This window comes from Phaseolus vulgaris, chromosome 8, assembly GCF_000499845.2.
Source record: "Phaseolus vulgaris cultivar G19833 chromosome 8, P. vulgaris v2.0, whole genome shotgun sequence".
Lineage (NCBI taxonomy): Eukaryota > Viridiplantae > Streptophyta > Magnoliopsida > Fabales > Fabaceae > Phaseolus > Phaseolus vulgaris.
The window spans coordinates 13,288,205-13,313,186 of NC_023752.2; the positions used below are offsets into that span (position 1 = coordinate 13,288,205).

Below are 24,982 nucleotides of genomic sequence, written 5' to 3' on the forward strand. Positions count from 1 at the left end.
AAGACAAAAGAAAACAAAGCTTTTTCAAATCCTTTGAAAAACATTAAGTGTAATTCAATCGGTTGTCACAGTTAATCAACTGATTGAAAAAATTGTTGTAGTCATCAGACTTTGAACATAAGTTTTTTCAACTGATTGAAAGTTTGAAACGGCTGACTAAAATTAACAAAGATTTTAGAAAACAAAGTTTTCAAAACAGATTTAAAATAAAATGAACTTGGATCAATACTAGGTCTAAATTAATAACTCAAAATCTACTAAATAAAACGTACATAATAACAACAGATTCTTCAAGTCTTCAAAGCAGATTTGGAAACATTAAAGCACCTTGTTCAACATAATTTTGTTATGCCCCTCTCTCCTTGTTTGATCGAATGAATTTCTTGTAATAAATTAGAGATCCTAAATTGATCTCTTTTGGAAAACATTTATTTTAAATTTTTCCAAAAAACCTTGGCAATGTTAATGTAGACACACTTGCTACAATCTCTGGTGAAAGAGTGTTCATGATACAAGACAATATCATCAAGTTGCATCTTCCCAAGGTTCATTACATACCAGCGTGTGTCTCATACTTTGACTCCATGAATGGTAATTGATTTTCGTTCAAAGGTGGAAAGACAAGAACTGTGCCTGAATTTTCTCTAGAGTGCAAATAATACATACTCGAGGCTTAAAGGAGAAATCCATTGTGTGTTGTATATCTGTTGTTGAAGACTCCATCGAATAAAGAAAACACATGAAACAAGAAAGGAAGGAAGAAAGTTGAAAGAGAGTAGGATTTAACCAGCTTTGAAACCATATTGAGTATGGCAATTCATATTAAAAACAAACAAACAAGCAACTGATATAAAAAAAAGAATCAAACAAACATTATTCACAGACGTGCATGAAAACAGAGTGTCATTCACTACAAAAAAAACGTGTATAATGCGGCGGTTATTTTCGTAAAAACTGGCGTTTTTAACCGCCGCATTATAAGTCTGTGGCGGTACCGCATACCGCCAGAATTCTTGCCGCCACAAAGTTTAATGTGGCGGTCAATTAAGAACCGTTGTAGCAGACGCCATATTATGCATTGTATAAAGTGGCGGTTTTAAGCGTGTAATTGACGTCAGTTATAAATGTCGTAATTTTAAAACTGGGTACACCAATTCTAACGTAAATAGTGGCAGTTTTAACCGCCACTTTATAACTGTAATAATTCGAATATTAAATATTTAATTTTATTTTTAATATTTATAATAATTTATTTAATTCTATTTTATAATTTGATTTCATAATATTATTTAATTTGATATTATAATTAAACTTTAATTTTATTTTTAATATTTATAATAATTTATTTAATTCTATTTTATAATTTGATTTTATAATATTAATTAATTTGATATTATGTTTCATAATATATATAATTAAGTTATAACATAAACTAATTTCATAATATATTTAAAATTGAGAAATATAATAATCAAAAGATGAGTTCATTCATTCATTGAAATAACAAAGTTGATAATGTCAAACTAATCCAAACAACAAGTAAATTAAATTGTCAAAATGTAAATTATTTCATTTTCTAAACATATTAGAAGTAAATTCTCAATCCCACTTGATCTTATATTCTGGTTTGGTGATGGAGCACCACTAGCAACATCCGGTGCCTGGAATAAGTTAAAATATGTTTAAAATTAATTGACAATTTTTAAAAAATAAATGAAAACAATATTATAATAAAATTTTAAGTATAGTAATTTATACCTCATTAATAGATGCTTGTACCAAATTTAATGCCATTGCAGCAAAATGTTCCGGCACGTCTGGTCTAGAAGCAATGTAGGCTAGCATAGTATGCATTTGGCTCCTTACAACTGCAAGTTCTGTTGCCATCTTTTCTACCTTTTCTTCAACATTTGTTGAAGACCCACCACTAGAGGAACCATTATTCATATTGCTTACCCTTGTTGTGGATTTCTTGAAAGCAAGGGTAGGACAAGCTCCATATGAAAGTCCTCTGACCCTCCCTGGATGCTCCTTTCCAAAAATGACACCAACAGGATCATTTGGAGATATATGTGATGCAGTTTCTGGATTTTCCAGCATTAACTCATCAATTTTATCCTACATAAAAATGGAAGCAACCAACTTTAATGTTCGTCTTCCCAAAACAGTCCAAGACAGTATCCAAAATAGCCCAAAACAATCCAAAACAGTCCAAAACAATATATACCCATGGTAGAGACAATATGTTCCCAAAACAGTCTAAAACAGTCCAAGACAATATCCAAAATAGCCCAAAACAATCCAAAAGTCCAAAACAATATATACCCATGGTAGAGACAATATGTTCCCAAAACAGTCCAAGGAAGTATCCAAAATAGGCCAAAACAATCCAAAATAGTCCAAAACAATATATATCCATGATAGAGACAATATGTTCCCAAAACAATCCAAAACAGTTCAAGACAATATATACTCATGGTAGAGACAAAGTGTTCCCAAAACAATCGAAAACAATTCAAGACAGTATCCAAAATAGCTCAAAACAGTCCAAAATAGTCCAAAACAATATATAGCCATAATAGAGACAATATGTTCCCAAAACAATCCAAAATAGTTCAAGACAGTATCCAAAATAGCCTAAAACAATTCAAAATAGTCCAAAACAATATATACTCATGGTAGAGACAAAGTGTTCCCAAAACAATCGAAAACAATTCAAGACAGTATCCAAAATAGCTCAAAACAGTCCAAAATAGTATATACTCATGGCAGACACAATATGTTCCCAAAACAGTCCAAGACAGTATCCAAAATAGCCCAAAACAATCCAAAACAATCCAAAACAGTCCAAAACAATATATACCCATGGTAGAGACAATATGTTCCTAAAACAGTCCAAGACAGTGTCCAAAATAACCCAAAACAGTCTAAGACAGTATCTAAAATAGTCCAAAATAGTCTAAAACAATATCCAAATCAGTATCCAAATCCAAAATAGTATGTCTCAAAAATAGTATATACAGAAAACAATTACTCTGTTCAACATAAAGAAGAAAATGAGAGGTTCAAAACTTATATAATTAGAAGTTACCCCAATCTCCATAGCTTCATCATTAACATACGTGCCATTCTTCCTCTTGTGTGTGATCTTCCACATCTCAGCTCGGCCAATGTTCCTACCAGTCTCAATTTTCTATACATTCCAAAAAGGATAATATAATTACAAAAATACATAATATATTATAAATCAAAATATATGCCAAATTCACAAAGCTACATATATGTAAATATACCACATTATCCCTCCTTCTTGACAATGCCATAGCTCCACCAGTGTGAGGAATAGTTTGTTTCTTTCTTATCTCTCTATTCCTGTTACACAGTTTCTACACAATAAAATGAAATCAGTTTTTGCAAATTTAAAATCAAGTTGAGTGAGAAATATATGAAATGAAAAGTATGTACCACTGTGGAAGGCTTGAGACGATAATCCACAAATATAGCCCACTGCTCCATGTTAAGACCATCTGGAACATTCTTTATCAAGTCATTTCTGCTTAACACTGGGTCATAGAATTCATTCCAGAGCTTGCATCTATACTCCCTCCACAATTTGCCAATTTTGAACATAACATCTCTCTTAGCGAGATCTTCATTTACCATGAAGCAAAAACGACTCTTCAAATAATACAATTGTTAGTCCACATATATATTCAAAAACTGAAATAAGAATGTACATATTTAATGTTTTATTGAATGTAGGGTCAATTACCTTCAGTGCACTCTCCCATATAGTATCCTTGTAAGTATCAGGCACAGATGACCAACTTTCAAAACTTATAGGCAATAATATATGATTTGCTGCTAGCTGTCCACAAACTCCAGCAAGCAAACCACATGCTTCTCCAATGGGTTGAAAGTTATCATCATAGTTGACAACCACACGTGTTCCAATGGGCAAATTATGAGCATCCCTAACCTTGAGCTTCGTTTTCTGAGTAACTCCATGCTCATCTATAAAGTATAATACATTAAGGTATCTGCAATGAAAGTAATTAAATGAAAAAGAAAAACACAACAACAAAATTAACATATGTTTACCTATAGTATCAACAAACCAATAGTGGTTTGAATGTCTGCCTTTTTTTGGTGCCACCCTTTCTGCTTCAGATTCTAATGTATGCGGTTGTGCAGATTGAGGGGTATGTGGTTGTGTAGACTCGGATGTATGTGGCAGTGTAGACTCAGATGTATGTGGTAGTGCAGAGTCAGATGTGTGTGGTTGTGCATACTCAGATGTGCCTTCAGGTTGTGCAGATTGTGAGATTGGTGGTTGAGTAGACTCAGTTTGTGGTAGCGCTGCTGATTCAAAAGTAGGTTGTAAATCTCGTGGTTGTGCAGATTTTGAGATTTGTGGTGGTGTATGTCCAGATGCTTGTGGTAATGGAGATCCAATATGTGGTTGACCAGATTTAGTTATTTGTTGACGTGTAGTTTGAGGCGTGTCATTAAGTTGAACATAGTTCCTCACAGATGTGTCTGAACTATGTCCACCAATTGCCTTAAGCAAGTTCTTAATCCTCTTAGGCTTAGGCATATCTGCACATAAAAAGGAAAGAATAAAATACAAAAACAAGATATAACAATGCATATCAAAGTACATAATCAAATAGATGTGCAACTAACAATAACCATACATGTGCAGTTTTATTAACAGACCAAGCTTATTATTACTCTGACATTGAGTCATTTTCATGAAGTTCGTGATCATTGTTGTCCTCGTTTAATAATTCATCATCTTCATCATCCCTAAACAATGGCAAATGTTCAGACTCGCTGAAAAAATGGTTTAAATCTTGTTGTGGACATGGTTCCAGTTCACAAACTTCATTATCTCCTTCTCCCATATCATACAAGTCTCGTGGTTTCAAGTGGACGACAATTTTCCAATCCTTGTTAACTTCATCATTAACATAATATACCATTTCAGCTTGTGAAGCTTCAATATATGGATCATGCTCCTCACGATCTCCCATGTGAATTAATCTTGAAAAATTAATAGAAGTAAAACCCCACGGATCCTTTCTAAGCCCCCTATCTCTTGTGGTGTCAGCCCATTTACATTTGAACAATGTCACTTTAAAACGACCATAGTAATTAAGCTCAATTATATCTTCTAATTTTCCATAGTATGCCAAATCCGCTTCCCTAATGTTTTGATCAGCCATACTTGCAACACATGATGTTGATGAAGTTAAGTAAACTCCACTGTTTTGGGTTTTTAACCCATGTTCTCGACTTTCGGTCCTAAACTTGAATCCATTTACATTGAAGGCAGAAAATCTTCTAGCATGTGGAGTCGGACCTTGAGATAGATACTTAAGATCATTTGACACTGTACTTGAAATGTCTGGGTTATTAATCTACAAAAATAAGGATTGAATGTGTGAACATATGTTACAAACTTTAATAAAACAATTATAAAAACAGTTTCTACGTACCCTTTGAGGAAACCAATTCATGAAATCCTTATTAACAATCCTTTCTATCTCTATATTTGAAATTCTTCTCCCTCTAAACCTCCTTCGCAAATGACTTTTAAATTCCCTAAGAAAATAATCATAACCAATGTGTTACTAATGATTCCATTAAGAACACATTTTGAATATAATTAAATTTATAGTTGTGTTAACACTCACTGAATGAAAGGGGTAACTTCAGGGCAATTAAATAACACATATCGATGTGCTTGAGTTCTTTGCATGGTTGACAACTCAAAAGTTGAAGAGGCACTTACTACTCTACCAATTGGTGGGAAAATGGTACTCAATTGTGGCATATTTGTATTACAAGAATCATCCACACGTGAAGGCCTGTTACTTCTTGTCTCAACCCCTTCCATATATTCAGAGGTAAAGGTCAGAACCTCTTCAGCTAGGTATCCTTCGGCAATGGAACCTTCAGGTTGTGCCTTGTTTCGAACATATGATTTAAAATGTCCCAAATACCTATAAAATAATTTTTCAATTAGGATAATCAAATATGAAGCTTAAAAAAACTTCAAAATCTATGTGTGCCAAAAACATTTACCTTTCTATGGGATACATCCAACGATAATGAACCGGGCCTCCAAGTTTGGCCTCACCAACTAAGTGACAAGTTAAGTGCACCATAACTGTAAAAAAGGTAGGAGGGAACAACATTTCCATGTGGCAAAGAGTTTCAATGATGCGGGACTGAAGTTTATCAAGTTCGGTTTGGCTTAAACTTTTGCCACATAATTGTCGAAAAAATGAACATAGTTCTACTATCACTGCAGTCACATTGTTTGGTAAAACATTACGTATGGCAATGGGTAGTAAATGTTCCATAAGAATATGACAATCATGACTCTTAAGGCCAAAAATCTTTCCAGCTTTCAAATCAATACACCTTGAAATATTACTCGAGTATCCATCTGGCATTTTCACATCTTTCAGTGTTTGTAAAAACGTTTTTTTCTTTGGTTTTGACAATGAAAACACACTTGGCCGAAATCTTCCTCTTTCATCTGGCCAAAGTTCATTCCTTATACCCATTTCTTTAAGTACCTTTCGGGCTTTTAAATTATCTTTTGATTTCTTAGGGTCATTGAGTAATGTATACAAAACATTGTCACAAACATTTTTTTCAATATGCATGACATCTAGACAATGGTGTAACAAGTTCGTCTCCCAATAAGGAAGATCAAAAAATATACTTCTCTTTTTCCATTGTTCTGCTCCAACAACTTCAAGAACATTCTTTCCCCGACCCCTTTTACTTGTATTCGTAGGTTCTAATGGTTTTCCAAATGTAACATTGATACCCTCAACTTGTTTAAATATGTCTGACCCTGACAAATGTTCTGGTGCTTCCCTTAGTTCAGTTCTTCCGTCAAAAAGAGAACGACTCAATCTGAATCTATGTTCTTTATGTAAAAATCGACGATGTCCCATAAAGCTGTATTTGCCCCTATACAACAAAGAAGACTCAGTGTCAAAGTTACAAGTTGGGCAAGCAAGACCAGTGTGCGTGTTCCATCCAGATAAATTGCCTAGGCCAGGGAAGTCACTAATTGTCCACAACAAAGCCGCTCGCAATGTAAACATTTCTTTTTTCGAATAATCAAAAGTTTGCACTCCATCGAACCAGAGCTCCTTTAATTCTTTTATGAGTGGTTGTAAGTATACATCAATGTCGTTTCCTGTCATTTGTTTTCCAGGAATTATCATGGATAGGATAAAAGAGGTTTGCTTCATACACTCCCAAGGAGGACGATTGTATGGGATGAGGACTACTGGCCATATACTATAGCTTGTACTCATGGTTCCGAAAGGGTTGAAGCCATCACTAGCTAAGCCCAGTCGTACATTTCGAGGATCATTTGCAAATTCTGGATGTAATACATCAAATGCTTTCCAAGCCTCGGAATCTCTAGGATGCCTCATCAACCCATCCTGGTTATCCTCTGATGCATGCCATGTCATAGATTCAGTTGTCTTAGAACTCATAAACAATCGTTGCAATCTTGACTTCAATGGAAAGTAACGCAAGATCTTTGCATATTGTTTCTTATCTTTATCTTTCCACTTAGACATTTTGCACCGTTTACATTCTTCTAAGCTTTCATTCTCTTCACCCCAATATAGCATGCAATCTTTTGGACAAGCTGGTATTTTGACATAATTAAGACCAAGTTTGTTAATCACATTCTTGGCCTCATAAAATGAGTTAGGAAACTTAGCATGTTCAAATGCGTCCTTTAGCAAGTTTAGAATCATGGTCATTGCTTTATCACTCATTCTACACATGCATTTTATATGATACAACTTCAACATGAATGATAACTTTGAATACTTGGTACAACCTTCATATAGTGGTTCATTATTGTCCTTCAACAACGCATCAAAGTTTGTATTTCCTTCACCATGCAACATATCATCTTGTACACCATCATCTTGAGTACCCTCATCAATGTGATCATCGTGGTGCCCCACAAACCCAAATGCATCGTTCAACATGTCTTCCATTGGATTATGAGATTCTATGACATCTTCAATGACATGCGCACTTGGAACAACCACAGACTCATTTCCACTTAGTCCTTCACCGTGCATATACCAAGTTTGGTAGTTTTGAGGAAAAGTGCTACATGTTAAGTGTTCTTGAACTACATCCCTTGTTTGCCACTTATTGAAACCACACTTTGAACACGGACACTTTATGACAAGACCATTAGCATGTCCAAATGCAAATTCCAAAAATTCATTCAAACCATTTGCATATTCAATGGTGTTTCGTGGTTTAGAAATCCAACTTTTATCAATTGGCATGACTACAAAACAAAACACCATAACAAAAAATTACTTACATAAATGTGTTAACTACATAAAATAGTTAATCAGAACCTACATTTACCAAACTAGCTTTTGGTAAATTTTATGGGTCACACAAACAAAATTTTAATTATACAACCAATCTATACGCTTCAAAACAGATCTGGATGGTTGAATATAAAGTTAGATCCAAACCAATTTGCAAGTTGGTTTGGATCAATTGTTGTCTCTATGAATTTCTTAATCATTCTATAAATAATCATTATCAAATAACCATTATAAATAACCATTATCATTCTATAAGCTAACACAATGCAATCAAAATTTAAGTACGTGCAGGTCATCTTCAAATTAATGAAACTAAGTCTGTAAAGGCTAATATATAATAAAAGTTGAAGTAAGACATGAACCCTTGCTTTTTGTAGTTAACCATTCATATAAAAACCGACTCATGCTTAAGTAGAATAAAAATAAATGGCTAAACCTGTAATAAATTCCTGGGGTTGAACCTGAATTTGCAATATTATCCGGGAACAGTATGGTGTAAGAAATAAAATAGACCTGCAAGAAAACAAAAAAAAAATAACACGTTACACATTGGAAAATACATAAAAATAACCTTTAAGATATAATTTTTAAACAATGCAGACATACAAGAACAAGTTGAGATAATTCATTTTATAGAGTTCAATGGTGTCAATTGATCCAAATAAAATACTATGAATAATTTCTATTCTGCCTCTACAATTTCTGCTATGAATAATTTGAAACAGCTGGGGTTGAGGTTTCGCTTTCTTGGTGGTACGGTAGTAGTTTTTTTGATGATGTTTCTTTGCTTCCTTAAAGCTACAACAGGCAGCAAAGGGTGTGGTTTTTAAGTAGTGAATGGCAAAGAGGATCTGCAGGTAGGGGTTTTTTCTCTGGGCCCTGGTAAGTTTTTTTCCGGTCTTATGCATGGCAGACAGCAAATGCTATAATGGTTTCTGTTGTGGGAGGGCCTGGAGGTGTGCAGATGGTTATGAGGGGCATTGGATAAATGGGAGGTGTTGTCTTACGGCTCAGGCTCAAACAATAGAAAGCAAGTGTAATAACTAGTACTTAATGGGGTGGTTTTTTGTTTTCAGCTGCTTTTTTAAGCATTGGACTTCTCTGTTGGCAGATTTCTCCCCTTGGTGGATGATTAATCCTTATGTGGAAATGTTGAGTAAGTTTGGTAAGGGTTGGTGGCAGGAGTAGTATCACTAGTGGTTATATCTAGCTACACTTATGGGAAGTTTATTCTCTTTTTTGTGGTCATAATCTTTTGAGCATGCTGGTTTTTACAGGAAAAGCCTTGATCAGGGAAATAAAAGTGCTAGCACACAATCACCCTGTGCCTGCTGTCAAAAACGTTGTGTGCAGGTTTTTTCTGCATAATTTTAGCAGCAACCTTGGTATTTTCCCACTTTCTTAGCTTTTCTTCACCCAAATTCTATCTTAAAGGATCCAATCAATAATCCATAACTCACATTCATGTTCCCTTCATGTTCCTATACTGCTTTGGGACCAAACCCAACACAAAAAAACCAATGGATCACTGTCACTGTTTAAGCAAATTCTCGTGAAGCAACTTATCACATGCACAGAAAAAAAGTCATTGCTTCCAAGTTGTTTACATCTAGTTTATTCATAATTTTATTTGATGGGCATATACTTTTATCAAAGCATAAAACTGATTGATTCTTCCACAGGAATATTACGGGCCTCTTCCTTTTACCCCGATCATTACCAACCCAATAACCTACACATATGGTCTAAAGAAACTATTGTTTAAGGTCCCCTCAATACCACAATTCAGCACTCATTATGTTACTTGTGCAGTAAAACCAAGTATAATAAAAATGATGGTGGCAACGTCTAAGAATTTGAATCCAAAGCTGAACCTCCCTTCCACACTCTAGTTTACTGATATGTAGTGACTTCACATTCTTCATCTTCCATGACCCTGCATGAACCAGCAACGGTTGTTGACATCCAATATACCTTACATGGCCACCTGCAGGGTTCATTAACAATGTTCCATTCCTTATTTCATCTGCATACCCAACACAAACGCTCTACACCCTTGCTACCATTCTTTCAACCATACTTCCATTCTGTTTCCATTCTTCTATATTCTACATTCCAGCAGCAGACCACAATTTGATTTGTGTACTTCTACATTCCAACGTATACACACCAACAAATTGAATGATTAAAACAGAATTTCTGCAACCAAATTCAAGATCCTTTCTCCATGTAGCTCCCAAGGTGATCGTGCATACCACTTGCTCTGCTCCACACACAAAACCTCATAATTAAAGCTTCTTGCAAATGCTGCTACCGCCACTCTACCTTGACCTGCACAAACCACACCAGCATTCTTTGTCTAACATCAACCAAATGCTGCTACCGCCACTCTACCTTGACCTGCACAAACCTCACCAGCATTCTTTGTCTAACATCAACCAACTTCAAACCTCCATTTTACACCTCCAATCGGCTTCTACCTCCAAGTCTGGCATCAGAGTTACCTGGAAGCCACCTAGCAAACCCGATCACCCTTGGAGCAGCACCTTCAGCCAGCACCTGCTCTGTTTAACTCTCAAATGAGTGATATGGAAACTCTCAAAGTGAATTAAGAGATCCTTGTGCTGAACAGAACCACAAAATCCAAACCAACGAAGTTATTGGTTTCTAAAGAAGAAAAAGATCTCATTGAGAGATAATGAGCATTCCTTCCACCAACGAATCCCAAATCTGCTAACGATTTTAACCTATAACAATTTCAAAAAATACACTCCCAAGACAGAGGTTTAGGGTTTCGTGAGCACAGACCTGAAAAACCTGGCGCGAAGGCGACAATGGCGGACTCAGGGTTTCTTGAAGGTCAGAGGAACAACCTTGAGCGGAGCGGCAATGGCGGACAGAGGGTTTCGTGAAGCTCGCCTGAGGGTTTCGTGGGTCGTGAAGGTTGCGTTAGCGGAGAAGGAGAACAGAAGGTGAAGGTTTCATGAAGACACTACAAGACGGTTTCCAAAGTGGGAGACAATGTTGGTTTCCAAAGAAGAGGAAGACAAAATGCTGCTGGTTTCTTGAAGACACGAGGGAGAAGAAGTTGGTTTCCAAAGTGGGAGACAAGGTTGGTCCAAAGAGTGGGAGACAAGGCTGGTCAAAGGCTGGTCAAAAACAAAATTAATTTTTAACAAATTTTTAATTTTTTTTTTAAATGAAAATAAAGAGGAATGGTATAGGAGGGAAAGCAAAAGCGGGAATTTTATTTTGGAGGATAATTATGGCGGTTAAAAATGCCATATTCTAAAGGATCATTGTGGCGGTTACTAAAATGTCGTATTATACGGCAGATTGTGGCGGTTATTAATAACCGCCATATTAAAACCGCCGCATTATACAAGTTTTTTTGTAGTGATTTATGAAAACAAAGAACAAAAGTTCACACTGTGTTCTTGGTCAAATATATAGAGAACCAAGAGTATCTAAAAAAATAAAGAGAATGAATCGTCAGACGATCACTAAAAACTATTAGGTGATTACCAAGAAACTTCTAGACAATCTTTGTAAAACGCTAGATAGACTCCATAAACCCTTAAGCGGTCTTCATAGACTAGTAGAAAGTTGTGCATCATTAGATGATTTTCACATACCACTAGACGATCTTTGTAAAATGCTATACAGACTTCATAAACCCCTAGGCGATCTTCATAGACTACTGGAAAGTTGTGGATCATTAGATGATTTCCTCATACCACTAGACAATCTCCACGTACCACTAGACAGTCCACCAAATGGCTGAATGGCCACATCAAACCACTAGATGCTTACATTAAATGATATGATAAGACCGTATAATCATTTTCAACACTGGATCATTTGATATTTTCAACAATTTTAAAGTTTGAAAACTATCAAGAAATAAACAAATTATTTGAAACTCATCCTAAAGTCATCATAGTGAATATTGGAAGAGAAAGAAATGATAAAGAAGAATGCAACTTGATAAATGGTTGATAGATCATACAATCATCTTGTTTAAAATGAAATACTAGTATATTTTATAAGATTAAATAAAATACTAATCTAGATTCTAAAATTTATCAGTAAATCATTTTAACAATCTTATTAATTAAATATTATTCTTTAAAATCATAAATTAACAACTATGCACTATATTTATATTATAAGGTATGTTTACTGTAATCACTCAAATTAACTATCCCACTTCTTTTGATCATTTTTATGTGAGTAGTATTAGCGACTACCATTAATTTGGAAGATTCTACTCCTTTGATTTTTGTTTTTTTTTTACTTAAATTGTCACTAAAAAGTATTATCCACAAATGAGTTTCAAAATGCAACTTGTTTTAGAACCTTTTGTTTGAACAAAATTAATTGAAACAAATTTATCAACTCAAATAGAATAAAGTTTTGCCTAATATATTAATAAAAAATAAAATGAAAAAATTATTTTAAAAAGTAGCTATAGTATGTACCCTAACTCGGAACATGTGATAGCTTGAGATACAATAATTTGGATTTGGTGAAGCATTTATCTCTCTTGACTGCTTCATTGTTGTAGGCCCAAGATGTTTCTGATAGCATACATGCTGGGTCCTATAATAGTGGGTTTTATAAATATGTTTTCATGGAAGAACGTTACAAATAATCCACTATAATAAACTTCAAATTCAAATGATTGTCTTCTCTTCATAGCTTGTACTAAACATATTTAATATCTAACACTTGTTTTTTAGGTTCATTGGATGTGACTTTTTTAAATGTTCCGAAATAATAAATTTAGAAAAGAAAAAAAAATGGGGTTAGTCGCGTTTTAGAATTATGGTTTCAGTGTCTAAATATTTTTTTACATCACAAAGAAGTCATATATATAAATAGGACTTTAATTATATTTCTATTTTTTTAGAGAATATGATATTTATAGAGAAACTTCCATTAGAAACAAAAATAATTATTTTTTTTTATTAAAACTCATGTTAAGCAGCATGTCTCATCACACCAAAAATAAAATAAAATTAAAAAAATATAGAATTAGATAAAAACACAAATAAACTCCTAAAAATAACCTAAACAATTACATTGAAAGTTAAAAAAAAAAAATCTCTAGTAACTCCTTAAGATAATAAATAATTAATACTTAAATAACTAACATTTAAAAAAAATTAACTTAAAAATCCAAATGATTGCCACTTACTAGTAGGTAGTACTATCTTTCATGAAGAATTAACCCTTTTTTCTTTCAACAACGTGCCTTGACTCTTGACTATTACCCTAATTTGAAACTCCAATTTGTTGTAAACTTCTCTAGAAGAGGTAAAATCAGTGAAAGGGAAAATTAGCTTACAAATTGGGTTAGATAACTTTTTTTTTCTTAAAAATACACTAAAAAAATCATGAAATAAAAACCAATTTTTAGAGACAAAAAATAATTAGTTGTTATAGGAACTAAATTAGAGATCATTATAGAGACTAAAAAAATTTTGATTTCTAAATTAGTTTCTATTATTGTTAAATGGTTTCTAAATTAGTGTCTAATTAGCCACTAAGATTTTTGCTACCAAATTTTTTTAACTAAATAATTGGTAGCAAAAGTCTTGGTTGCTAATTAGACACCAATTTAGAAACTATTTAATAATAATAAAAACTAATTTAAAAATCAAAATTTTTTAACTTTTAAAATGGTTTTTAATTTAGTTACTATAGTAACTAATTATTTTTTTTCTTTAAAATTTGATTTTTTTTTCATGATTTTTTTTGTCTAGTAATAGAATCCTACTCAATCCAAGTCTTTAACTTTTTTTTTTTCAAGATTCTTGGCTCTAATGGTGTTTCCTTGTATTTCTTCGTGAGAATTATTTTTAAATGCATCATTATTGACTATAGTTTACTTACAAGCAACATAATAAGTGCAACGAAAATCTCAAACATAAAGTTCCTCTGTTCCTATTATTAGGAAATTATCAATTTTGTTTCATTTGGTGGAAACATGTACCTTAACTATATCATAATTACTAAGTCTACGCCTAACCTATTTAACTTTATATGTTTTTGTAAATTGAATATCACTTGTCTGAAAATTTAGTTTAATTTAGAACTCTACTTAGTAACCTATCTTATAAAAAGAGTTAGTAAACTCAAGTACTTCAAGGAACATAAAATTCTGAATAAGTCTTGGATATTACATTATTTTATTTTCTAAAAATTAGTATTAAAAATAAGGAAATTTAAAAGAAGATTAAGTTATTATATTAAAAGTGGAAAAACATACAAAGCATAGAATGTGTCTTCTTGTGACAAATACAAAAAATTGAGAAAAAAAAATATAATCTAAAATAATAAAGCAATGAAAAAAATAATACCAAAAGAAAAAAAAAATTCTATTCGAATCATAAGATTTGTATTCTTTTTATAAATTTTCCTGTCATTAACTATTAAATATTATCTTTCTCTCTTCATTATTTAATCAAAATTATAACAACTGAATTAACTCAAATAAAAGAAATTTTGAATTTATCAAATATGATATAAATTTGGAACTTTATTTATATAAAATATTCATTATTATTATATAAACATGACAGATTATTAGGTTTAATACACTTTTTCTAAAGCATCTATTAATTAATTTTTTTAAGAAAAATGTAAATCTAACCTCTTTTTTTTATAATAAAGAACCCAGAGCAAACCATTTCTTTGACGAATGAAACCTTAATTTCCTAATAAGCATTATGCAGAGTATAGATAAAACTTTCACTGTAACTATTAGAGTAACTTCAGAAGCCTGTAAGATACTGCATCTGTAACATGAAGTTCCTCGGTTCCTTTTATTGGGAAATGACTAATTTGATTTCACTAGCTGTATAACTCACATGTTCATTCAACATGGACAAAAACACAGTACTCTACTACTAGGAACAGTTGTGATCGAAAACCTAATGAAAACAACTTCAAGCATCGAGGTTTGCAGCTTTTTATCTGCATAGAAAAGGGTACATATTTTATTTGGCAAAATAAAGGAAGTAGATTGCTTATAATTGTTTTCATTCAACAAAAACAAACCCAAAACCAGTTCCAATGTTTGGTGTTATGTGATTGAGCCCAATCAAAGATAACCAGATGACATTAAGAGTTAAGCATAAAATCTTTATCAATTTACCATACTGAAACACCGTTTGTATTTTTCCCCCAACAAATATTTTTATCTCCCTATGTCATATTCAGAATAGTAAAATATTACTCATATCACCATCTTTCAGTGGAAGCCAGTTTCTCGTCCTTCTAAACCCCAAAAGTCTCAGTCAACCACATTTGTATGGTCGTCAATTTCACTGATCATCAATTAAATCTGATAACTACACTTCACCTGTTTATTTTGAACACAAATCCAAAGCACAAAAAACTATGTAGAGTTCTTACATCTATTAATGACAGCTATTGATTTTTTCCACAAATTAAGAACCATGATGAGTGTTTCTCAAAATTTTGATTCAAAAAGTCAAACTGTTCACATTATACAGAACAAAACACAGACTTAATAATAGTATATAATTTAATACTACAAAACAACTAGCTAGTGTGATTTCCAAGGATAACACTGTAGATTATTGCAAGATTCTGTCCATGTACTAGTGCAGGCACCTCCATCACAGCACTTGCATACAACTCCAAGAGTTGCAAAAATCTTCGAGTACCCTGCAATTACATCAAACACATAAAACAATAATACAAGAAAAATAGCTTAATTAGAACATCCCGATGCAAATACAAACACCTTTTATAATAATTACACTAAAATGAAAGTCTTGAACAAACATGAGATTGAATAAATCTAAGATTCTGAATTACCTTGACCAGATATCAAGGAAAGTGTCCTTCCTTCAATAAGTGTGGTTGAAACAAGCATGATGATGAGCAGCATAAGCACATGAGGCTTGTTCAGACCCATATGAAAAATATTGAAGGGCGAAACAGTGTTTTGTGCTTAGCTGAGCTTCTAAAACCTGGGAGGTTGAAGAGCCATGGATGAAAAAGAAGTTGGAAGCTTTAAAGGGGAAAGGTTGGAGGGGAGTTGCGTAGCAAGTGTATGAGGTAGATGATTGGTATTATTATAAATAATTTGTAGAGAATGAAAAAGAGGAGCAATAATGGTGGATGTGACGTGCAGCACTGTGTGGAAGAAAAAGGTTGGCATCCGGTCTTGTTGTTTTGTTGGATTGAAAGATGGGTTAGGAGCTTAATTCAGAAGTTAAATTGGGTCCCTTGGGAACCAAACAAGACGCATTCAAATCTTCCATCTTCTTTCACATTCACAAATACTTGTGGTAAAACGGTTTAATCCGGGTCATTTTGATGTCAAGATTAGAAATTAAAACTGCTAACTCATTTTTATTTTTATTTAAAATCTGTGTATTGATTGTAATTATTGATATTATTTTTTTATAATAAAAATATAAAGAAAAATAAAAGTTTAATATTTTAATAAAAAATTTAATATCTAATAAAATAAAAATAATACTAACAATATTATTACAAAGTGGACTTTAAGCCTAACTCAACCCCATAAAACCAGCTCATAAGATTTGCACCCACTTATATACTATGAAAGGTTCTCATCTTTAGTCGATGTGGAATCTCCAACAAATATTTTAATAAATCATTTATAAAATATTTATATAAAACATTATCACCGTTAATTTTAATTTAAAAAATATGAATTTTTTTAAAAGTATTAAAAATAAAGAAGGACATGTTAGATGGTCTGGATCGCTGAACTATGATTCGTCGAATTGATAGGTTAAATATGTTAAACTAATTGATAAATTCAAAAAATTAGCTCACCCACTTAAATAGGTTACTCATCCTGTACACATAAATATATTTTCGTTTATATAGACACATAAATTACAATAATTTTTTAAATTATTTTGTATTTGTCTTTTTACCATGTTTTTGGTAACTTTTGCAGTAGGTGATTTTCAAGTAGAGTAAAAATAAAATCAAATAAAAGCATATAAATTGAAAACCTCTTATTTTAAATCAATTTTACGAGAAAGTTTATTTTTTAATATAATATTAAAATATATTTTAATAAAGTTTATTAGATTTATATTATGTTACTTAATAAAAATCATTTTCACAAATATGGTCTTATGTTTATGATATTTAATTATTAAAATATAAAAATAAAATAAAATTATAATCATCCCAACCTCCCTTTATAATAAGAATGTGAAGTTGAGTTATATTTAAATTTATTTTTTAACATTTTTTAACTTTAATTGAAAAATTTATGATTTTTATTTTGGAAACATTTTTTTTTCTTTTAAAGGATAAGTTTAAGATTTATCTAATGTTAGATTCTTTTCAACAAATTTGATTTGTTAAACTAAAAAAGTCTAATCATAAACTATCATTAAGATGCTTATAAAAAAAGTGTCTTTACTAAGTCCAAACATATATTAACATCTTAAATGCATATTTGTAAGACTTTTTCATAAGAAACTTTTAAGAATAAAATTAACTCTGTGAGTTTATATATAAATTAAAAGTAAAAAATTAGAAATTGTTACCCATTAATTTAATTCGTGTGTAAGTTAATTTTTTACTTATAAAAGATAAAACATTTTATATTTTATGAACTAAAAGTGTTGGGGAAAAAAAAGTGTTGGGAAGGTGCAGAGACAAAGAAAAAGGCAAAAGATAAGAAAGGATTTGAGTTGGGGAAAGAAAGGGAACATATCACACGTTTTCCAGTTTGCTACGTCTCTTGTGGGGTCCACACTGAGAGAGAAGTTTGAAGGAAGGCACTTTGTTTATACCACTTTCTGTTTTAGTCCACATTTAAGTCAACTATTTCTTTCTTTTCACTTTCACTACAATTACAACCCAACTCACAAAACTTATATAAAATAAAAGACAAAGTTTTGTTGTTAAGATTTGGGATTATTTTAATTTAGTAGACCATTTCAAACAAAAAAAGGAACATCAGTTACGTTACTAAATTTAATTCTTCAATTTTTTTTATTTACTCAATTTCTCCATCAATCAAAAACACCTTTAAATCAGATAAATGCACGACACAAATAAAATAAGAACATGAAGTTCTCTAATTGCTAACTAATATTTTTTTACTTTATTTTATTTTCATTTTTTTAACGAAACGTTTTATCGTGTTATTTTGTTATTAAGTTAAACATCAATTCTTAAGTTAAACATCAATTCTTGTAATAATTTTATATATTTGTAAGGATTTATAAAACAACAGTGATATATTTTAAATGATACTAAAATATTTAATTATTAAAAATTAAAAGAGTATATAAATAGAAAATTCAATATTCACTTGGATGCAAACGAAGCATAAGATTGTGCAATCAAAATCTCAGATAGTATAAGTTCATTTTGTCTCTTTTTTCTTTGAGTAATTAATCAACTCCCTCAAATTCTCTCCCCAATCCAAACACAATCTTAGAGTTCGATGTCAGGAGTCCAATGGTGGACTCCAATCGTTAATATGATAAATGAGGAAGTTAAAATCTTAGAGACAAAACAGAAAAATAAAAAATAAAAACTTAAAAAGATAGTGATTCTTTTAAAATGAAATTTTAATAATTGAATTTATCTTTAGAACCATACTTTGTTAGCTCATGGTCCTACTAATATAGTTAGATTATTTATCAGGACTTTGTGATGCAGGTTAAGCTACCCTTGAACAATTTTAGGATTTGGAGCTCTTCGTGAGCATTTCCTCAAGTTAAGGTAGGGGAAGCTAGCTTTATTCTTTTCGATAGAACCCTAGGTTAGAAGATCTGGATGTGGGAGTGACGTGGTCACCAGTTCCAATTTTTCTTGCAGCATTGCTTCTTTTGTTTATTAGAATTTGATTGAGATTAAAATGTGAAATTGTAAAAGTGGCAGATGTTGTAGAATTATATTGGTTTTGATTTGAATAAGTAAATGAATGTATTTGAATAGTTTGATGAATCACTTAAAGGGTAATGTTTGATGAGTATTGATTGTTTGATTTTGATTTAGAGATATTGGATATATGGTATTGTAGATTTATAGAGTAGTTATATTAGAGTAATTATCCAACTCTAGCAAGGAATTTGTTACTTTGGTTTGGTATATTTGATAACATAACAGTTTGAATGAGATTTTTTCGGATGAAAATGTGAAATAAATCAGATTTTTTTATAAATTGTTTTATGCATATCTCGCTTAGGCGAGAAAATTCTCGCTCAAGCGAGAGTAGAATGAAAATATGAGGTGCTCTTGGCTCCATTTTCGCTCAAGCAAGAGAGGATCTCAGTCTCGCTCAAGCGAGAGAATTTTCGCTTGGGGCGAGACTCATTTTCGCTCAAGCCAGTAAAAAAAGGTTAATTTTTATTTTTGCTTTTTAGAGCCTAGTTTATTATTATTTATTGTTTTTAAGTGAAAAATTTAAATTTTATTTAAAAATATGATTAAAAGTAATTAATTATGAGTTTAATTTAGGATATATATATATATATGGATTTTTTTAAAAGCTCATGTGAGATGTACTTGAATAGTGTATTAATGTGTTATATGAAGTATGTAATGATGTGAAAGTGTGATCAATACATAATATTTTCATGAAAGAAAATACAATGTCAATATTGTTATTAGGGTGGATTGATTTGTGAGTATCCTGTGAATGAGACTATACCTTGTTCAACAAGATGCTTTGATGCCTCCAAATCTAGGTGGAAACCTTGATGACCTTGCTACTTGGTGTGTGTGTTGTCTAATAGTTTTTAACTTGTTAATTCACTCCTTAAGATGATGCAAGTTCATTTGAATCTTTATCTTTTTTAAAAGAAGGGTTTTCTAAAAGGCTGTGAAATTTCAACCTGTTGAAATGTCGAAACAACCTGTTGAAATGTCAAAACAACCTGTTGTTTGACACTTAGTGGTTTTTAAAATGATTTGGAAAAGCTTTCCTTTGTTTTGTCTTTACTGTCAAACAGAAACAATTTGCTATTTCGATAAAACAACTGGTTGTTTTTATGAAAACCATAACAGAAAATTTATTTCAATAACTTGTTTTGGAAAAAAAAATGTTGTTTTCATAATAGAATTTTGTTGTGTTTTAAACTACTTTAAATGCTTTCAACTACTTCTGGTTTTTTATCTAACAACTTTGACCACTTGATTGGGTTTAGATAAAGGCTATTTGACATTCTTTTCAAGACTCTAAGAAAGAGAGATTACTTAAAACGTTTTTCAAAAATTCAAAAGCTTTGGTTCATCTCAAGTGTGTGGAATAAGATTGAGTTTTGTATTCTTCTGAACGTAAGCTTTGTATACCCATATGTATTCTCTTCTCTTCTCTTTGAACATTGTATTTTTGTGTGTTCCTGTGTAAGGCAGTTTCAAAAAGGTATTTCTGGAAACTGTGGTGTTGCCAAAAAGTGGTGTGTGTTCTTGAGGGGTTCAAGATCATCGCTTTTGGTGTGTGCTTTGTAGTCTATGTTAGATTATATAGTGAATTCTTAGTGGTTAGTTGAGGACTGAATGTAGCTCTTGGTTAAGAATGAACCAGTATCAACATCTTGTGTGATTATCTATATCTCTACTCTCATAAACTGTTTTAACTTTGTTTTAAATTCTGCTGGTATAAACAACCGGTTGTTTTGTGAAAACAACGAGTTGATTTTCTAGAAATAACCTTAAAACAAAATTTTATTGAGTTGAACATAATTGTTTAGGCCACTAATTCTAAAAATTGGCATCATGAGCTGAGTAGTTCTAGAAAGTTACTCAAGTTTCGATCCTAAAACATTTTCTAAAATGGCTGAAAAACTACCTTTTGGGGAGGGTGCTTCTATAAGCATGTCACCTTTATTTTGTGGATTGAACTATTAATTTTATAAGGTAAAAATGAAAACTTTTGTTTAATCAATTGATAGAGGAATCTGAGATGTTTTCATTGAAAAACCTTGATCCCAATGGACTGGGAGTGAAAGTAAAAGAGCTCAATATGATTGCATTGCCAAGAACATTATCACTTTTGCTTTGAATCCTGATGAATTTTTCAGGGTCTAACAATGTGCATCTACAAAGGAGATGTGCGACACCCTTAAGGTTACCCATGAAGGCATAACTAATGTGAAAAGGGCAAGGAAGCATGTCATGATCCAAGAATATGAAATGTGCAGGATGTTTAAAGGGGAAACCATCTCAAATGTGTAGAAAAGATTCACCCACATAGTGAATCACCTCATTAGCCTTGGCAAGATCTTTGAAAGGGATGAACTGAACATCAAGATCCTCAAAAGCTTGGATAGATCTTGGCAACCAAAGGTCAGTGCAATTTCTGAATCCAGGGATTTGACTACATTGACCATAACCTCCTTGTTTGGAAAGTTAAGGGAGCATGAACTTCAGATGAACCGACTAAATGACCAAGAAAATGAAGAAAAACATGTAGGGAGCATTGCTTTAAGAGTTGTTGGTCATAAAGATGGTCAAGACTCAAGTGAGTGCAGTGATGGTGAGACTCTCAACTTGCTCACAAGGAAGTTTAGCAAGTTCTTGAAGAAGAACAATCGGGACAAGAATCAACCATCACACAGGTATAATAGTAAGAAAGTAAATGAATTTCAATTCTACAAACTATACTTGTTTTGGATGTGGTAAACAGGGTCACATCAAGGCTGATTGTCCAGACAATGAAAGCAAAGAGAGAGGGCAATCAAGAAAATTGAAAAGAGAGGCAAAGCAAGAAGAGCCTACATAGCTTGGCAAGATAGTAATGATTCATCCTCAAGTTCATCATCTAAGGAAGATGAAGAAACTAATCTATGTTTAATGGCAAAGGAAAGAATCAAGCAGTGTAAGTTCAAGCACTTCTATTAATTTTGAAAATTATAGTCAACTTCTTGATTCCTTCAAAGAAATTCACGAGGAAGCTAATAGGCTGGCCCTTTTGAATAACCAGTTGAAAGGGTTAAACAACAAGTTGGAAAATAGAGTCAAGACCTTTGAAAAAGAGTTAAACAATTCAAAAACTGATTTTGAAAAACTGGAAATGATTTACCAAAATTCTTCTTGTAAGGGTGTTGATTCAAGCTTTTATGAAAATTGTGAATCTCATCAAAAGAAAGTTCACTATCTTTTAAAAACTATGGACAATTTTTCCAAAGGCCAATCAAATCTTGAAACTGTTCTTGCCTCGCAAAATTGTGTTTTAAGATAGGCTGGATTGGGATTTAACCCAAACAGCAAGAACAAATCAGTTTCAAAACCCTTTTCTAGTTTCTTTGAAAAATAATCTGTTGTTTTGTCGAAACAACCGGTTGAAATTTTCTTTTACTGCATGAAAAGGGACAACACTATTAGATTCTACAAAGTGAGGAGGTTTTTTGTTCCTAAAGGTATTTTGAAATGGGTTTCTAAGGTTTCTAAGGTTCCTACTAACATCATTGGACCCAAATTTATCAGGGGATCAAATCTTGCTTCTTGAACTTTTCTTGTAGGGATTCTTGGCAGCCAAGAATCACTTTTGGGTTTGAAGAATGACTGGCAAAAGGAAAAACATCAAGAGTAAAGTCAGTCTTTGTGCCTACACTTTTCAATTGCATATGTCTTCCAGGGCTTTTTGAAAGTCAAGAGAGATCCTTGACACATGCATAATGGTTGCTCAAAATAGAAACTTCAAGAATAAAGAAAGTATGTGTGTTTTCATTTCTCAACTTATGTAAGTGTTCCTTGTGACCATATGAACATCTCAAAGTATTCTTTTGGGTGAATCTATTTGGGGTTCTCTTTGCTAAGGTATGAACAAATTGCATATTGTATTTTTCATCACTTTAAAAGGTGATTATTTGATTCTGGAAAATGTACTCTTTGTTGTCACAGTAAAACAACCTGTTGAAAGTACGAAACTACCTATTGTTTTGCCTCTGGCACCTCTAAATAAAGTTTCCATAATTGCTTATGCATGGTTATACCTGTTTCTACTTTTCAAAATCAGTTGTTGGTCAAATATGCAATATGTATGCCTCAAAATCTGGTCATAAGGGAATATATTATGTTGTTTTCTTGGAAATTCAAAGCTTTTTATGAATGGCAATCACATTGGTGTTCATGGGTTTGATGAATATTTGTAAAGGAACTATTGCAATGATGAAGGTAAAGGCATGGCGAAGGTCGGGTTCCAAGAGAATTTTTTATTAGTCAATTCACCACAGAAGAGTGTGTTACATCTATGATGTTGATAGCTAATAACTTTTTGATAACACTGCGATATGGAACGACCTTTTTTTTAATGGATTTGCCTAGTTTGGAAGGTGTGGAAGTGTATTGTGGTTGCCCGATCTCGAAAGAAGGATTTTCTGTTTTGGAGAAAATGCAGGCTGACAATTTATGTTTTTTGGGAAAGGAAAGAGAAAGGTGCAGCTGATATTTTCATATAACCTTGTGCAATACTTTAGTGGTTAGCTGAGGACTGAATGTAGCTCTTGGTTAAGAGTGAACCAGTATAAACATCTTGTGTGATTCTCTCTATCTCTACTCTCATAAACTATTTTAACTTTGTTTTAAATTCTGCTGGTATAAACAACTGGTTGTTTCGTAAAACAATAGGTTGATTTTCTAGAAATAAACTTAAAACATAATTTTATTGAGTTGACAAAAAATCAATTGGTTGATGTTTCAAAACTTTTCACTCTACCTTCAAACCTTGCGAAAATATTGTGAAAGCAATCCACCCCCCCTCCCCCTCTTGTTTAGGCCACTAATTCTAACATACATGACCCTACTGATATAATGGAATCACATAGATGAAGTTATTCAGTTGGTGAGAGTCGAAGGAGGTTTATATGATTTTGTCTGCAGTTTGAAATATAATCTGGTCTTTCAGGTCATATGAATTTACCCTATCATATGAGATGATTATGCGCATGACTGTGTGGATTCACAACGAGTAGTATGACAAGTGCAAGTCTATGGATGCTAATTTCAATACACGAGTCTTTCGGAAGTACAGTCAAGTGTTTATGTGTTATGAGTCAGTAGTGTTGAAGCTGGAGGAAGCTTCTTCCCTACCAAGGCTTGATGTGTGTTTGATGAAGAAAATGGCTTGAGTGCTTTGAAGATTGTAATAGGTTTTTAGATTCATTTGTAATTAGGCTTGTAAGTGTGTATGATTGCCTTTTGCTGTGTAACCTATCCTAGATGCCTAACCAAGTCTAGATCAAGCACATGATGTGGTTAAATGGTTTTTTGAAAAGCTTTTTAAAATGTTTTTAACAGTTTTAAAACAGTACACAAATAAATCTGTTTTATGGAGAAAGAATCTGTTTATTTCTTCTCTGTTAAAAAAGGCTTTTGTTAAATGGTTTTTGAAAAGCTTTTTAAAATGGTTTTAACAGTTTTAAAACAGTACACAAATAAATCTGTTTTTATGAAGAAAGAATCTGTTTATTTCTTCTCTGTTAAAAGGCTTTTCTAAATTTCTGTTAGGGCACCAAGGGAAAGCTCAGTTCGTTATTTCAGTTAAGCTGAGCTGGCCTGTGTGGTATACTTTAATCTGTTTTACTATGAAA

The 24,982-nt window shown here is 32.3% G+C and overlaps 1 protein-coding gene across 1 annotated transcript; it reads right to left on the reverse strand.

Moving 5' to 3' along the window:
- Positions 1-5,695: 5,695 nt before the first annotated feature.
- Positions 5,696-16,356, reverse strand: LOC137824604 (uncharacterized). The gene is made up of 4 exons (XM_068630269.1): positions 16,257-16,356; positions 16,050-16,103; positions 6,091-8,356; positions 5,696-6,008 (listed from the first exon to the last, which is right to left on the reverse strand). The coding sequence occupies exons 1-4, from the start codon at positions 16,354-16,356 to the stop codon at positions 5,696-5,698; spliced, it is 2,733 nt and encodes a 910-aa protein (XP_068486370.1).
- Between the last annotated feature and the right edge of the window lie 8,626 nt (positions 16,357-24,982).

Bases quoted from the DNA above. Each gene is read 5' to 3' on its own strand.
- LOC137824604 (XM_068630269.1), bottom strand. From the start codon at position 16,356: ATGGGTCTGAACAAGCCTCATGTGCTTATGCTGCTCATCATCATGCTT. The intron at 16,104-16,256 runs GTAATTCAGAAT...ATGTAATTGCAG, and splicing joins TTCCTTGATATCTGGTCAAG to GGTACTCGAAGATTTTTGCA. The intron at 6,009-6,090 runs GTAAATGTTTTT...ATTATTTTATAG, and splicing joins TGGATGTATCCCATAGAAAG to GTATTTGGGACATTTTAAAT.